The 17,020-nt window shown below is 41.5% G+C and overlaps 1 protein-coding gene across 1 annotated transcript in view; it reads right to left on the reverse strand.

The window, feature by feature from the left end:
• Nucleotides 1–17,020, reverse strand: part of Baiap2l1 (BAR/IMD domain containing adaptor protein 2 like 1) — a 100,020-nt gene that overhangs the window by 54,773 nt on the left and 28,227 nt on the right. Inside the window, exons 2-3 of the mRNA XM_041677962.1 lie at nt 9,985–10,060; nt 4,018–4,104 (exon numbers count right to left, since the gene is read on the reverse strand). Coding sequence (XP_041533896.1) covers nt 4,018–4,104; nt 9,985–10,060 — 163 coding nt within the window. The remainder of the gene's footprint in view (nt 1–4,017; nt 4,105–9,984; nt 10,061–17,020) is intronic.

Below are 17,020 nucleotides of genomic sequence, written 5' to 3' on the forward strand. Positions count from 1 at the left end.
ATGATTAACTAAGCAGAAACTTGCTGCTCCTGGCCTTACATGAAATAATAAACATGCCTATTGCTTAAATCACGGTAGGCTGGACATTTGTTATGTTTGAGCAAAAGCATACTAAATTATTCACATAGCAACAGCCTAAACAGAACCATCTATAGTTAAAAATCCACTCCATCTTTACCAACAAAAGTTAATTCAAAAGACTTGCTGAATGAAAAACTTGAAATGAGCCATGGTCTCACTGAAGTTATACTGTAGTCTTTGTGCTGGGACAGAACTGTTTGTGTGCTCGCCAAGTACTGTACCCTGAGCTGTAGTCTAGTTCTTCATTTAAAGTTTTTCTAAATTTACATTAATTGTTGGGGGAGTGGGGAGGTGGGCACAGACCACAGGATAGGTGGAGGTCAAAGAACGACCTTAAGGAGTCAGTTCTCTCCTTCTACCATATGGGTCTCTGGAATTGAACTCAGATTGTCAGCCAGCAGTAAGTACCTTTATTGCTAAGCCATCTTGTCAGCCCTAGTTCTTCTCACTGTTTTGGAGACAGAGACTCACTATATAGCCCAGGTTGACTTTGTAATCCTTTTGCCTTAGCTTCCAAAGTGTTGGGATTACAAGCATGTGTCCCCATGCCTGGCTTCTCCTTAGTCTTTGTGCTGGCTTGTTTTGTGTCAACCTGACACAGTTATCTGGAAAGAAGGAACTTCAGTTAAGAAAAGCTTCTGTGAAGCAAAGGACACAGTCAACAAGACAAAACGACAGCCTATACAGAATGGGAAAAGATCTTCACTAACCCCACATCAGACAGAGGTCTGGTCTCCAAAATATATAAAGAACTCAAGAAATTGGCCATCAAAAGAACAAATAATCCAATATAAAAATGGAGCACAGACCTAAACAGAGAACTCTCAACAGAGGAATCTAAAATGGCTGAAAGACACTTAAGGAAATGCTCAACATCCTTAGTCATCAGAGAAATGCAAATGACCAAGATCAAAAACACTGATGACAACTTATGCTGGAGAGGTTGTAGGGTAAAGGGAACACTACTGCATTGCTGGTGGGAATGCAAGCTGGTACAGCTTCTTTGGATGTCAGTGTGTTGGTTTCTCAGAAAATTAGAAAACAACCTTCCTCAAGACCCAGTAATACTACTTTTGGGTATATATCCAAAGGATGCTCAACCATGCCACAAGGACATGTGCTCAACAATGTTCATAGCAGAATTGTTTGTCATAGCCAGAGCCTGGAAACAACCTAAATGCACTTTGACCAAAGAATGGATAAGGAAAATGTGGTATATTTACACAATGGAGTACTACACTGCAGAAAAAAAATAACGCCATCTTGAACTTTGCAGGCAAATGGATGGAGCTAGAAAACATCATTTTTGAGTGATGTAACCCAGATACAGAAAGACAATTATCACATGTACTCACTCATAAGTGGTTTTTAAATATAAAGCAAAGAAAAGCAGCCCACAAATCACATTCCCAGAGAACCTAGACAACAATGAGGACCCTAAGAGAGACGTACATAGATCTAATCTATATGGGAAGTAGTAAAAGATAAGATCTCCTGAGTAAATTGGGAGCATGGGGACCTTGGGAGAGGGCTGAAGGGGAGGGAAGAAAAAGGGAGGGGTGTAGAGAAAAATATAGAGCTCAATAAAAAAAAAATAATAAAATGCCCCAACTAGGTTGGCCTATGGGCAAGCCTGTGGTATATTTTCTTCTTTGAGCATTAATGTGGGAAGACTCAGCTCACTGCAGTCAATGTCATCCCTGGATTGGTGGTTTTTGGTGGTATAAGAAATTAGGCTGAGCAAACCATGAAGAGAAACCCAGTAAGCAGCTCTATAACAACTCCTGCCTCTAGGTCCCTTCCTTGTTTAAGTTTCTTGATGATGAGTTCACCTATTAGGGGAGATACCTGTCTCTGCCTCCTTCCTAGTGATGGGATTGTAGTATGTACTGCCACACTCTGCTTTTACAGGAGGGCTAGGGATCTGAACTTAGGTCCTCATGCTCGTGTGCCAAGTACTTTATTCACATTTCTCTAGTCCTTCTTTCTCCTTCTTCCTCTTCTACTTTTTGAAAATATGTAAATTTTCTGCTACTCTTCCATACTGGGAATTTAAATGGATAAAGTATGGCATTTTAAACACTATCAAAAGAAAATATTCAAGTCAAAAGTAGTTATTATTAGGCTCCCCCAAAACAAGGCTTGCTGAAGTGAACTTATCTAGGGAAAGCCATAAATGGGCAAAAAACTAGTAGCTCTGAGACAGTAGACATAAGCAGGAGGACAACTTGAAACAAAGTAAACAAGAAAGGGCCTTTACTTCCATTTCCTCTTCATAGAAGGACCTTCACCTTCACAATATACTTCCCCTGAAACTGGAACTTCAAGGCTGTGTTTATAACAACACTGTTACTGTGGAAATAGCTGATTCAATGTTATGAACTTGAAGCTGAATAAAGTAAGGTGTGGAACAGAAGTCTTATTTAAACAGTGGCAAGACCCATAAAACATTAAAATGGCAAGCTGAATGGTGGTGAGTCAGAGCACCATATGTTTTAATGTAAGGGTCATACTTTTTTTTTTCTCCTGATGCTTGACACAATGGGATGCTTCTTTTTAATTTAAGCTCATTTTTGGAACCTATTATCATCTCAGTTGTTTCTGGAACCCCAAATATCTAAAACATTGCTATCTGCTATATAAGGCAGCTGTGTGTCGTTAAACTGATGGTGCTTCAGAGAGCTACTGGTCATCATGATAACACATCCACAGAACACGAGCTGGGGGTTTCAAAAACCACATGTGATGGATTCTGTGAAACACGGCAGTGTTGCTCCTCATCATATAACAGCACTGCAGATGAACACTGTGCCTTTTGTCTACTGCTTCACCAACTTTTAGGCATAAAGCAGTTGGAGAACACGAACCCAGCCTGTCCCACACCCTGCCATCAGCATCAAGCTTCTAGCTTGTTCCAGCCTTTGAGCAGGGTCAGTAAGTTCCTCAGGCAAGTTTGAAAAGTCTCCAGACACCGAGTAGAGATGGACACGTCACACTTTAGGCACACATACACACTTCACTATGTTTTCCAGAATCCTTAAAGCAAATTCCTAGCATCCATACAATAAAACATAGTCCATAAATTTTAAAGATGAGAGTAACACGTGGGTTTATTGGCAAAGTGGCCCTGCCTGCAGGAGATGACCGCAGTGCAGCAGCATTAGCTCTGTAAATAGAAGCCCAGCTTCCCTTGACTGTGGTGGGGGCTGCCCAGGGTGTGGCTACCCTCCTTGCCTGCACAGGGGATCCATTCATACCAGCAAAACCGGAAAAATCACAACCAAGGGCAACTGTGGAAGGAGTGGGAGCCAAGAGCACAGCATAAAGGAGTCAAGGAGTCATTTTCCACAAGGTGAGTCACCAGAAGCACTTGGCCTGGTCAGAGGCCTTTCTCACCCACCTTGGTTCAAAATGTAGGTCACCGTTCTTCAAGTTGAAACTTCAGGGACCTGATGTGACAGGCCAGAACCCCGGCAGCAAAGGCAGGAGCAGAGTTTCTAAGAGGCCTGGGAAGGGGGCTCTACTTCACCCCTAGGCCCCTCTAGGCTTGGCCTGCCCTCCAAAAACACCTCCATTTTCAAAAGCCAGGGTGAACTCAAACTACAGTGCCCAACCAGTCCTTTTGTGTTCCTGACTTGAGCTACCTGACACACTTTTTTATTTATTTATTTTTGAGATAGGGTTTCTCTGTGTAGTTGTGGAGTCTATCCTGGATATCTCTCTCTCTCTCTCTCTCTCTCTCTCTCTCTCTCTCTCTCCCTCCCTCCCTCCCTCTCTCTCTCTCTCTCTCTCTCTCTCTCCCAGGCTGGCCTTGAGATCACAGAGATCCTTCAGCCTCTGCCCCACAAGTGAAGGAGCACCGCCCAGCCCTGGAACACTCTTATCAAACTCCTAGGACAGCAGGCTAGGTTTTTGTAAAAATGGATGACAGCTCACCTAGTTCTGTTGATACAGGAGACCCAGTGGCAATCTCACCAATCTTGGCCACTCCATCGTAGTAAGCTTTTCCAGCCAGGATCATAGCTAGACAGGAATGTGATACACAAAATCATTACTCAGAAAGGAAAGGAGGAAGTAACACCGGTTCAACATCCCAGTATGCCTCTGACTACAAGAAGTTCTAGACCAGACTGTTTTGGCAGGTGAAGTTATAAGACCCTGCCTGCTCCTGATGCCAATTTCAGGATATGTTCCTGACATCAGACAGACACTGGAACAGAAACATTTTGGGAACATACAGATCAGCCATGTCAGTACTCGAATAGTACGGGGTACAGTGGCCTAGGAACCCGTCTCATGAAAGCACATGTTTTTTTCTATTAAAAAAGAGCCGGGTCATGCCGGGCAGTGGTAGTGTATGCCTTTAATCTTAGCACTTGGGAGGCAGAGACAGGCAGATCTCTGTGGTCTGAGGCCAGCCTGGTCTAGAGAGTGAGTTCCAGGACAGGCTCCAGAGCGATAGAGAAACCCTGTCTCAAAAAGCAGAGCCATGAGCCGGGCGGTGGTGGCGCACACCTTTAATCCCAGCACTTGGGAGGCAGAGGCAGGCGGATCTCTGTGAGTTCGAGACCAGCCTGGTCTACAAGAGCTAGTTCCGGGACAGGCTCCAAAACCACAGAGAAACCCTGTCTCGAAAAACCAAAAAAAAAAAAAAAAAAAAAAAAAAAGCAGAGCCATATCTGATAGTATAGCACAATAATTTCAGCTACTCAGAAAGTTGAGGCAGGAGGAATTCAAAGCCTAGGTAGGCTTCAGAGTGAGTTCAAGGCCACCCTGGGGAATTTGATGGGACTCTTATGAAGAATGATTGCCTAGAATCCCTGGTGAGGGGCTGGAGTCATGGTTCAGTGCAGAAAGCTTGCCTAGCATGCACTATATCCTGGGCTCAGTCCCTAATACCGTAAAAAAATAATCTGAGTCACAACTAACCAACATATTTGCTACTGCGGTAAAAAAAAAAATCTATGAAATTTGAAATACATTAGCATTGCCGGGCAATCATGGTGCACACCTTTAATCCCAGCACTCGGGAGGCAGAGGCAGGCGGATCTCTGTGAGTTCTAGGCTAGCCTGTTCTATAAAGCGAGTTCCAGGACAGCCGGGACTGTTGCACAGACAAACCCTGTCTTAAAAAACCAAAAATTACAGACTTACCTAAAAAAAAAAAATTCTCCTTTTTCTTTCAGCAGAAACAAGCCAAGGTTTTATTGCAACAGAAGCTAGGTTCTCATGCTAAAAATATGTTTCTCTAATTAAAAAAATAAATAATATTTTTTAAAATGGAGAGATCATTCAGCAGTTAGGAATGCATACTACTCTTGCAGAGGACCTAGGTTCAGTTCCCCCAGCACCCATGTTGGGAGGCTCACAACCACTCAAGCTCTGAGGGATCCAACATCTCCAGCCTCTGTGGGCATCCTCAAGTCACACATCCACAATTTAAAATAGTCAAATTAAAAACTTTAAAACTGTTTTCTCCTTCAAACTGACCCCGAAGGGTATGTGCCCCTGTGAAGCTGAAGGCTACCCCTTCTGTAAAGTTCTCTAATAAAGCTGGAGTGGGAGGATAAATGACAGCCTGGCTTCTTTTGCTTTACAGGCAATTCAGTTTGAGAATGGTGTATGACAGGCAAGCATTTTAACAAGATTCAGCTAAAATCAGTGTCACTCTGGAGGGAAAAAAGTTTCTACCCTTCCTCTAAACTCAGAGATTGCCTTCATACACAGAAATCAGTTTTCCCTGGAGCTCTGGTGAGCACAGAACTTGGACTAAAAGGGCCTCCTGGCCCAGTCTCTTTACCCACAGAATAGTAAGTGCTTTACCACTGAGATACATCCTCAGTCCATTTATTGTAATTTTCATTTTGAGACAGGATCTCAACTAAGTTTTCTAAGATACCCTTGACCTTGTAATCCTCCCGGCTTTATTTAGCCTCCCAAGTATCTGGAATTACAAACTTATGCCACCAGGCCAGGCTAAAAAGTAGGTTGTTATTTGTTTATTGTGTATGTTTACAGATACTGATGAATGCATATGTGGAAGATAGAAGACAACCTTGGGAACATGGTCCACCTCCTTTGAGACAGGGTCTCTCAGGCCTGGAGCTAACCAATTAGGCTAGACTGACTGAGCAATGAGTCCCAGTGATCTACCTGTCTCTACCTCCTAGGTGTTGGAATTACAAGCCTGTGCCACTATACCTGATATTTTTACATAGATGGTGAAGAGCAAACTCAGGTTCTCTTCTTGAAAACAAGCACTTTACCATCTAAGCCATCTTCCAAGTCCCTATTTTTTTTTATTAAGATAGAAAATTATAAGTATGTGTATGTCTGTGTGTGAATATGTCATGTATATGCGGGTACCCACAGATGCCAGAAGAAGACACTGAATCCCCTGGAGTTGGAGGTGAATGCAATTGTGAGCTGCCTGATGGTGATGGGAATAGAACTCAGGTCCTCTGCAAGACAAGCAAGATTCTCAACTGCTAAGCTATGTCTCCAAGCCCCTATTTGTATTTTTAATTCTCAGATGCTAAGGAAGCACTCTACCACTAAGCTACACCACCAGACCTAAAAGGTGGACTTTTATGGGGAAATATTTTAAAAGATCAGATAATTCATCATGTATAGGTGTAGCTAAAGGTAGTACAGGCCAAATTCTTGCCTCTGTAGTTTTTTTTTTTAATTATTTCAGCATTTACTATAGTTTTTTAAAATGTAAATTAAGGTTTTTTATTGTATCTTCATGTAAGTTTAAGAAATTCAACGTTCTGCTATATTACTATTTTATGACTGGAGAAGAACTTACAGAGTAATTAACAATAACAAGCAGCATGTATATAGACTTTTCAAGTCATTACTTAGCTAATCTACTGACAGTGTTAAGACACTGGTGGGTAATGGTATCAGCTCCTTTTGCCAAGGGAGTGGAGTAGAGACACTTCAGGCTGTCCCCAAGGTCAATGTGAGTCAGCCACAGTGTACACAACTCCTGCTGAGGTACTTCACTTCCTCAGCCCTAAATCAGAGTGCTTTAGCCGGAACCGAGGAAGAAGCAACTCCACCTAAAAATAAGTGTGTTGCCAGCAAAATGTCAAGTCAATAGATGAGGTTCAAATGAGAGGTTTAAATTGTAAACTGATAAACCAAAGAGCACATTAGTGGGAGAGTTGCATTCAGGATTACACAACAGTTAAAATTTCTGGTTCACACCCACACATTGAGATTATTTCTCATTAACTGTTGACTTATATTTAAAACCGTGCAACCTTCTCAGTCTTTCAAAGTAGCTTTGCTTTTATAATTTTTTTGCCTTTTCACATTTAAAAAATATTAGCTTTTTTATAATAAAGCTAAATTAACTTAAAAACCATGTAATTTATCCAGAACTAATAAAGAATAAAACAGTATTTTGATAAACTTGCCTCACCTTGTGAGTTTCTGCTTCTTACTATTTTAGGAACCCTATGAATTCTATTTTAGTGATTATAGCTCTGGTGGCCTTCAGAACATACTATGTAGACCAGGTTGGCTTCAAATTCAGAGATCCACCTGCCCTTGGCACCCAAGTGCTTGCATTCAAGGCATGTGCCATGCTTGGCTGATAATATTTTTCTTAAAGTATAGTTTTATTGTTCTACTAAAGCCTCAATGGATCTCTCACAAATCCACATTCCATGAGTTCACGATAGATTTTTATAGTAATAGTTTCAATGAACTATACCCCTCCAGATTTCCAGTCTGTGGTTTCCTGAGACACTGACCATGGAACTTGTTTTGGCCACTGTGATACCAACAAGCATGGTTTACACAGGAACTCAGTAAATGTTAGGCCTTTAAGGCTAGTGCTGCTATAGTAAAGGGTCAGTGTGGTTTTGATGGAAGAAGACCACCCGAGGACAGAGTAAGTCAAGCCCCCTGAGGAATGAGTCCTGAGACTCCAGGGGAAATAGAAAGTGGCATCTTAAGCCACCAAGTCTGTGGGTAGGTGCCTGGTGCTATAAACACTGCAATGCTTGGCTAAGCTGACATTGTCCAGTCCTACTTCTCCTCAGTTTAGTGTGGCGCCCAGTGCTCATTTTTTTCTGCTTGAAGCAGTGTCTGTCTGCTGATATCTCCTATCTGTTAGTTAGCTCAAGCTCTTGTAAGGTTTCCTGCCTGCTCTGATCCACACCAATCACTCCTGCGCAGATCCCTGTTGACAATAGTCAGCCATTCACATGTTACTCCACCTTTATAATCTACTGACTGCACTTCTGGCTGACATCCTCATCTGTACTACAAATTCTTACCAAGAGCTTTATATATGTATCTAAAATTATCAGTGGCTTCAGCAAAACTATACCCAGATGGCCTGCAGAAGTTCTGGGAATACTTATCAAGTATGGAACCATCTCTAGGAGGTGGTGAAGTGGTAAGAGCCCTTTGGGGAGAAGTCTTGTTAACAGGAAGCTAAGCTGCAAGCAGCTCACTTAGTCTATAACTCTGCCTCAGAAAGTAGTTCAGGCTACACAGTAAAAAAAATAAAATAAAATAAAAAACAAAATAAAACAGTTCTACAGGTCATAGTGCTTTCCCTGTGAGGACTGGAAACAGTGATGACTTTGTGGCCCAGTGATTAAGCAATCACCAAGGGACAGCGGTAAGGCCAGCCTCTTGCTCTCACAGGAGGGAAAGTGCCTGGAGAAGATGAAGATATTGTTGGGAAGAGAAGCAAGATCCCAGACCTGTTTTATTTCCTGGTACTGAAAACTGCCGATAAAAATGCACAGTTATCCAGTCTACTTTTCCATTGACTGCAACTACCATGCTCCTTGCCATCCACAGGGTGTAGACAGTACACTGTCTTGCTAGGCCATGGTTGAGGGTGGTTAGCAATGTATTCTAATAGCATTCACTTTTAGTAGCAGTGCAGCAATAGCTGCTTATCAGTCTTCTCAGTGAAAACCTTTTCAAGAAAGCTAACAACCTGGGTCCCAGAAGAGAGGCAAAGGTCAACGGTTGGAGTTTATGCCTTCAAATTCAGTTTCAATGAAGAACTTACTTTCAAATGATAATTTAAGCACAACTTTTAACGTAGATGTTCTTCTATTGAGGTTAAGAATATTATTTTTCATGTTACTATAAAAAATGACATATCAGCAAGGTATTATAGTGGCTCACAGTTGTGATCCTGGCACTTGGGAGGGTAGGAAGGGGGATTTCCTGAGTTCAAAGGCTGGCTAACCTGTGTTACAAAGTGAGATTCTGTCTCAAAACAAAAAAAGCAATCTATCTAAAGGCAAGAAATTCTTCTAGCTGGGTGGTGGCGTCACATACCTTTATTTCCAGCACTCAGGAGGCAGAGGCAGGCAGATCTCTGTGTATTCGAGGCCAGCCTGGTCTACAGACAGATTCCAAAGCTACACTGATAAACCCTGTCTCAAAAAACAAGAAAACAAAACAAAAGTAGAAAAGTTCATGGAAATGATATTAAAGCCTAATTTTGTATATCAGAAAACACGATTTTAAAGTTAAAATGTTACTTATAGTACTTTCACAATTACTCAATTAACTCATTTCAAATACATTAGTACCATCCTGCATTGCCATTGCAAAAATCCTGTAGATAAATCATAAAAAATTCCACTTAGAGAGATTTTTAAAATGTAGTGTTAAGTATTTAAAGATAAATAAAATAGCCAGGCAGTGGTGGCACACGCCTTTAATCCCAGCACTCGGGAGGCAGAGGCAGGTGGATCTCTGTGAGTTTGAAGCAAGCCTGGTCTACAAGAGCTAGTTCCAGGACAGGTTCCAAAGCTACAGAGAAACCCTGTCTTAAAAAACCAAAAAAAAAAAAAAGATAAATAAAATAGATTTCATGTGCTTTACATTAATTTAAAAAAAAATTAAAAGACTTACCATTCACTGCTTTTTCATAATTTTTTCCTAGGTTTATTAAGTTTCGTAGCCCAGGATTGAATTGTTCCATAACATTCTGTCAAACAAACACACAAAACAAACAGATCAATAAACAAAAGAGGGACAACTAGAGTCTATCATTATGAGCCCTAGAATTCCTATATGATACAACATACCAACAACAAAGTCTCAAATACTCTTTTTCTTTTCTTTCCAGACAAGGTCTCAGGAATCCCCAGGCTGCCTTGAACTTGTTAGGGATCCAAAGATGACCTTGAACTTCTGTCCTTCCTGCTTTCAGTTCCCAAGTGTTAGAATTACAGGTGTGTTCCACCATGCCTAGGTTATAGTTTTGGGGATCAAACCTAGGACTTCACAAATGCTAACTGAGCCAAATTCTTAGCCTACAAATAATGCAGATATAAGAATCCCAATGAGCTTGATTTTCTGACCCAACAGACAAGCAGTAAGGAGGATATAACTCAGCAATTTTCAATTGCCCAAGGACTGCCCACACTCTGCTATAAATGAAGCAAGCAGCAAACATTCACAACTCTACCATACCCCATGGGGGCTCTGAGCCTGGAGGCCAAAGAATTCTCTCTGGTACAAGTAGACTGTTCATGGCTATAACTCTAGCATTATGAAATAGTCTGCTTGCACGGCTACCTCAACTTAATTTATAATTAAGGATAATGTTTTGGTTATTGAGTATTTAGAAACTTCAGGGCAATCTTACTTTCATTTTGTCTAAACCTATAGAGTACAGCCAATAAGCCACTCCCAGAGTGCTGGCTTTATGACCAAAAACACATTATCATATGATGACTTAGCTATCTGTTTCATCTTGGAACAAGTTGTCCTATATTCATCATTCCAAATGGACCACTCAGGTCTCCCCACTCCTTCCATGTATATAGTATCATAGGGACCAAATAATAAAAGATGGAAATGAGTCAACACTCAATGTGTCAGAAGCTTCACATCCTTCAGGGAAAAAAAAAGGCTCTGCATTAGTAATTGGGAATAGAGGATGAATGACAACTTATAGTAATTGAATAGTGATAATAATCACAATTAAAAAGCCCACACCTCATGCTTTCTCCATCCTTGCTATTATCCCCAAGAATACTTCCCATGTTACTCTCCCATTCAGTACCCCCATTTGACTGTTCACTCATCTTCAATTTTAGACTAACTCTGGCGACCTCTTACAGTTCAGGAGGACCTACTTCTCTGCTATACTCCCTTCCGATGTAACCAACAACTCGTATTTATTGTGGCTGTAAATATTGGATACTACAATTCAAGGAATGTACTAAAGATCACATTTCCTTTCTTAGTAATGCCTTTGTGGGTTTTTTTTTTTTTTTTTTTTTTTTTTTTTTTGGTTTCGAGACAGGGTTTCTCTGTGGTTTTGGAGCCTGTCCTGGAACTAGCTCTTGTAGACCAGGCTGGTCTCGAACTCACAGAGATCCGCCTGCCTCTGCCTCCCAAGTGCTGGGATTAAAGGCATGCACCACCACCACCCGGCAGTAATGCCTTTTTGGTTTTTCTGGAATTAATAATTGGCTGGTTCCTCTTCCCTCTTGCTTCTATGTATCCACCTAATCCATACTCATGCAGTGTCAGGCCAAGCACAGGCCTACCAATTTTATTTCTCAAACATACAGAATAGCCAGCTGACTTCCCATCTCATTTTCCCCTCCTGGAACCTCCAAAGACTTTCTGTCCTCTCTCTCAGCCCTACCTGCCTTCCCCCAAGTCTGCCAGGTTGCTATCCTTGCATGCTCCAATCTGGCTGCCTATATTGGAGCTCTCATTCTCAGCTGGGTGGTGGTGGCCCACACCTTCAAACCCAGCACTAGGGAGGTCGAGGCAGGCAGATCTCAAGTTTGAGGTCAATAGAATGAGTTCCAGGACAGCCAGGGATACACAGAGAAATCCTGACCCTGTCTTGAAAACAAACAGAAAAAGCTCTCAGTCACACTGTCTACTTTCTTCCATTTTGCTGGGAATTATTCTCCAAAACTGATGTAAGAATAATGGGAGAAGCATATCTGTGGCCCCACATGTCTGAAACTACTTAAAAATTTAAAATTATTTCTTTATTGTGTGTGGAGGAGGAGGGAGAGGATAAACTGCAAGTGCCACAACACATATAGAGGTCCGAGAACAATCCATGGTTGCCATTTCTCTCCTTACACCACATGAGTGCTGGGGACTAAACTCAGGGCATCAAGCTTGGTAGCAAGTGCCTTTCCTATCCCTGCAACTACTTTTACCTTGACATCTGTTTGCTGTATTGCTGGGTAGCATAGGACATACTGACCTGTCTTCCTCAGAATGTTTAAGATACTGCTGTTACTTTTGTTACAATAATAGGTGTCTTTCTCTATTATTCCTCACCTTGAGTTTTGACACAGGGTCTTTTATTCAGCTAGACTAGCTGGACAGCAAGACCCAGCGACACAACTGTCTCTGCCTGCACAGGACTGGGATCTGCGCTTGGGTTTTATGCGGCTGCTGGAGACCCAAATTCAGATACTCATGGTTGCAAGCATGCACTTTACTGACTGAGCCATATCCTGGCTTCAGACTTCCCCTTCTTTAAAGCTTTGTTTTAGAAGCCAACTCTTTATCCCTATGTTGTAAAATCAAACACTGGTCTGCTTCATTTTTGGTATCTTTCCCATTTATTTTATGAGATGCTTGATTACTTCTAGCCATGTGGAAAACAGGTCTGTCAAATCTGGAAAATGATTGTTTTATTTTTTGTTTCTTTATTTCTTTTGGAGCCCAGATGATAACCTTTTTTTTGGGGGGGGGGCAGGGTTTCTCTGTGTAGCACTAGCTGTCCTGGAACTCACTCTGTAGATCAGGCTGGCCTCAAACTCACAGAGATCCACCTGCTTCTGCCTCCTGAGTACTGGGATTAAAGGCATGCACCAATACCACCTGGCCAGGTGAAGGTTTTATGCATTCTGGATTTATCTAACATTACCTTTTCTCTATTTCCTCACAGTCTTTATGTTTTACACCTGAAAAAAATCCTCAACTTTACATCCCAACTCTTTTTTTATTTATTGATTAATTTTTATTGAGTTCTACATTTTTCTCTGCTCCCCTCCTCCCTTCCCTGCCTCTCCCCCTCCTTCAACCCTCTCCCAAGGTTCCCATGGTCCCAATTTGCTCAGGAGATCTTGTCTTTTTCTGCTACCCATGTAGAATAGATCTATGTAAGTCTCTCTTAGGGTCCTCATTGTTGTCTAGGTTCTCTGGGATTGTGATTTGTGGGCTGGTTTACTTTGCTGTATGATTAAAAAACCACTTATGAGTAAATACATGTGATAATTGTCTTTCTGTGTCTGGGTTACATCACTCAAAAATGATGTTTTCTAGCTCCATCCATTTGCCTGAAAAATTCAAGATGTCATTATTTTTTTCTGCTGTGTAGTATCCCATTGTGTAAATGTATCACATTTTCCTTATCTATTTTTCAGTCAAGGGGCATTTAGTTTGTTTCCAGGTTCTGGCTATGACAAACAATTCTGCTATGAACACTGTTGAGCACATGTCTTTGTGGGACGGTTGAGCATCCTTTGGATATATACCCAAAAGTCGTATTACTGGGTCTTGAGAAAGGTTGTTCCCTAATTTTCTGAGATATCACCACACTGACATCCAAAGAAGCTTGCATTCCCACCAGCAATGCAGGAGTGTTTCCTTTACCCCACAACCTCTCCAGCATAAGTTGTCATCAGTGTTTTTGATCTTGGCCATTCTTACAAATGTAAGATGGAATCTCAGAGTTGTTTTGATTTGCATTTTTCTGATGACTAAGGATGTTGAGCATTTCCTTAAGTGTCTTTCAGCCATTTTAGATTCCTCTGTTGAGAGTTCTCTATTTAGGTCTGTACTCCATTTTTATATTGGATTATTTGGTTTTTTTGATGACCAATTTCTTGAGCTCTTTATATATTTTGGAGATCAGACCTCTGTCTGATGTGGGGTTAGTGAAGATCTTTTCCCATTCTGTAGTTTGTTGTTTTGTCTTGTTGATTGTGTCCTTTGCTTTACAGAAGCTTTCAGTTTCAGGAGGCCCCATTTATTAATTATTGCTCTCAGTGTCTGTGCTACTGGGGTTATATTTGGAAGTGGTTTCCTGTGCCAATGTGTTAAAGTGTACTTCCCACTTTTTCTTCTATAAGGTTCAGTGTGGCTGGCTTTATGTTGAGGTCTTTAATCCATTTGGACTTGAGTTTTGTGCATGGTGATAGATATGGATCTATTTTAATTCTTCTATATTGACATCCAGGTATGCCAGCACCATTTGTTGAATATGCTTTCTTTTTTCCATTTTATACTTTTTGCTTCTTTGTCAAAAATCAAGTGTTCATAGGTATGTGGATTAATATCCGGGTCTTCTATTCAGTTCCATTGGTCCTCCTGTCTGTTCTTATGCCAATACCAGGCTGTTTTCAGTACTATAGCTCTGTAATAGAGTTTGAAGTGAGGGATTGTGATGCCTCCTGAAGTTCTTTTACTGTATAAGATTGTCTTGGCTATCCTGGGTTTTTTGCTTTTCCATATTAAGTTGAGTACTGTTCTTTCGAGGTCTGTGAAGAATTTTGCTGGGCATTGAATCTGTAGATTGCTTTTGATAAGATTGCCATTTTTACTATGTTAATACTACCTACCCAAGAGCATGGGAGATCTTTCCACTTTCTGGTATCTTCTTCCAGTGGCTCCCAGATGCCCAAGCCGAGGTCCCCAGTTAGTTCCTTGGGCAGCTGAGGATAGGGAACCTGAAATGACCCTATCCTAGAGCAATACTGACAAATATCTTGCATATCATCATAGAACCTTCATCTGGTGATGGATGGAGATAGAGACAGAGACCCACACTGGAGCACTGGACTGAGCTCCCAAGGTCCCAATGAGGAGCAGAAGGAGGGAGAACATGAGCAAAGAAGTCGGGACCACGAGGGGTGCATCCACCCACTGAGACAGTGGAGCTGATCTATTGGGAGCTCACCAAGGCCAGCTGGACTGTGACTGAAAAAGCATGGGATAAAACTGGACTCTCTGAGCATGGCGAACAATGAGGGCTGATGAGAAGCCAAGGACAGTGGCACGGGGTTTTGAACCTACGTAATGTGCTGGCTTTGTGGGAGCCTAGCCAGTTTGGATGTTCACCTTCCTAGGAATGGACGGAGAGGGGAGGACCTAGGACTTACCACAGGGCAGGGAACCCTGACTGCTCTTTGGACTGGAGAGGGAGGGGGAGAGGAGTGAGGAGAGGGGGAGAAGGGTGGGAGGAGGGGGAGAAGGGTGGGAGGAGGGGGAGGGAAATGGGAGACTGGGAGGAGGTGGAAACTTGTTTTTTTTTTTCTTTTCTCAATAAAAAAAATGGAAAAAAAAAGATGAACCCTTAGTACCTAGTACTGTATATCTGTAGACACAGCAGCTATTGATCTAGTCTCTTCTTAACCCCCCTTTAAACTTTCAATTTAAAACAGGTTAAGCCTCATAAGGAGTTATTAAAAAATATATATGCAAATGTATGCTGGTAAAATGGCTCAGCAGATAAAGGCACTTGCTGCACAAGCCTGACAACCTAAGTTTGACTTCTAGAACTCATGGTGGAAGAAGAGAAACATCTTTTGAAAGTCATTCTCTGATAAATACTATGTCATGTATATGTTTAAACTCATGCATCATACACATGCAAACACATACACACACTATGAAAACCATAAAACACATTGTTCCTAGACATAATTTCCCTTAGCTCCCACAATGACATTTTCTATAACCACAGTACATTCTCAAACCCATTAAAAAGCTACTTGTACAACACTGTGGGCCAATCTTTGTATTCGTTATTGTTTTCAGAGAGAACTATCTGTACAAAATTTTATCATGTATATGGATCTGCACAGTCATCACCTCAATCATAATGCAGGATGGTCCCTTCCTAGTCAGCCCTCCCCACCCACCTCTAACTCTGCTCTTATGAGAATGCTATGTAAATGGAATCATACATTATGTGGCCTTTTGAGAGTAGTTTTTTCCCTCAGTGCAATGCCTTTTTAAAAGTATACAACTTCGTAGGTGTATCAATAGCCTATTTCTCTTTTCTGTTTTTTAGGCGCTAGCTGTGTTTCATGCTTACCAATTTATATAGCAAAGAGCATTGGGTTATCTCCAGCTTGGGGTTATTCCAACTAAAGCTGGTATGAATGATCATGTACAGGTCTATGTATGAATGTAAGTTTTTATATCTCTAGGATAAATACACAGGAGTTTAACTGCTGCATCACAGGGTAGGTGCGTGTTTAACTTTATGAGATACTGCCAGGCCTGTTGGCAAAGTAGCTAGGTCACTCTGCCATCCCATCAGCAATCTAGGAGAACTCAATAATTCTTAAAATCTAATAATTTCATGGGTATGTGGCTTACTTGGTAGAACATTTGTCTAGTAAACATAAAACCCTGGGTTCCATCTCCAGTTCTACATACACTGGGCAAGGTGGTATAAAGTGTAATCCTAGTGGTGTGGGATAATTGTCTGTATTCTGTCAATCATGTTTTAAATAAATGCTGATTGGCTAGGCAGGAAGTATAGGCAGGGCAACCACACAGGAAATAGAGGTGGGGCAATGAGAACAGGAAAATTCTAGAAAGGAAGAAGCCCATTCCTCCCAGTCCTGTCTCAACCACTTAAGAAGCAAGATATGACCTGCCCCACTAAAAAAGGTACTGAGTCATGTGGCTAACATAGATAAGATAATGGGTTAATGTAAGTCATAAGAGCTAATACAAAGCCTGAGCTAATGGGCCAATCAGTTTCATCATGAATATAGACTTCTGTGTATTTTCTTTGGGGCCTAACGACTGTGGGAACTGAGCCTGACAGAAACCCCAACGAGCAGGCCCTCATGTTACATCCTAGCACTTGGGAGGTGGGCAGCAGAAAATCAGAAGTTCAAGATCATCCTTTACTACACAAGGAGTTTGAAGTCAGTCTGAA

The sequence above is a fragment of the Microtus oregoni genome, unplaced genomic scaffold (assembly GCF_018167655.1).
Source record: "Microtus oregoni isolate MIOR12 unplaced genomic scaffold, Mior012 000029F_ref0000214, whole genome shotgun sequence".
NCBI lineage: Eukaryota > Metazoa > Chordata > Mammalia > Rodentia > Cricetidae > Microtus > Microtus oregoni.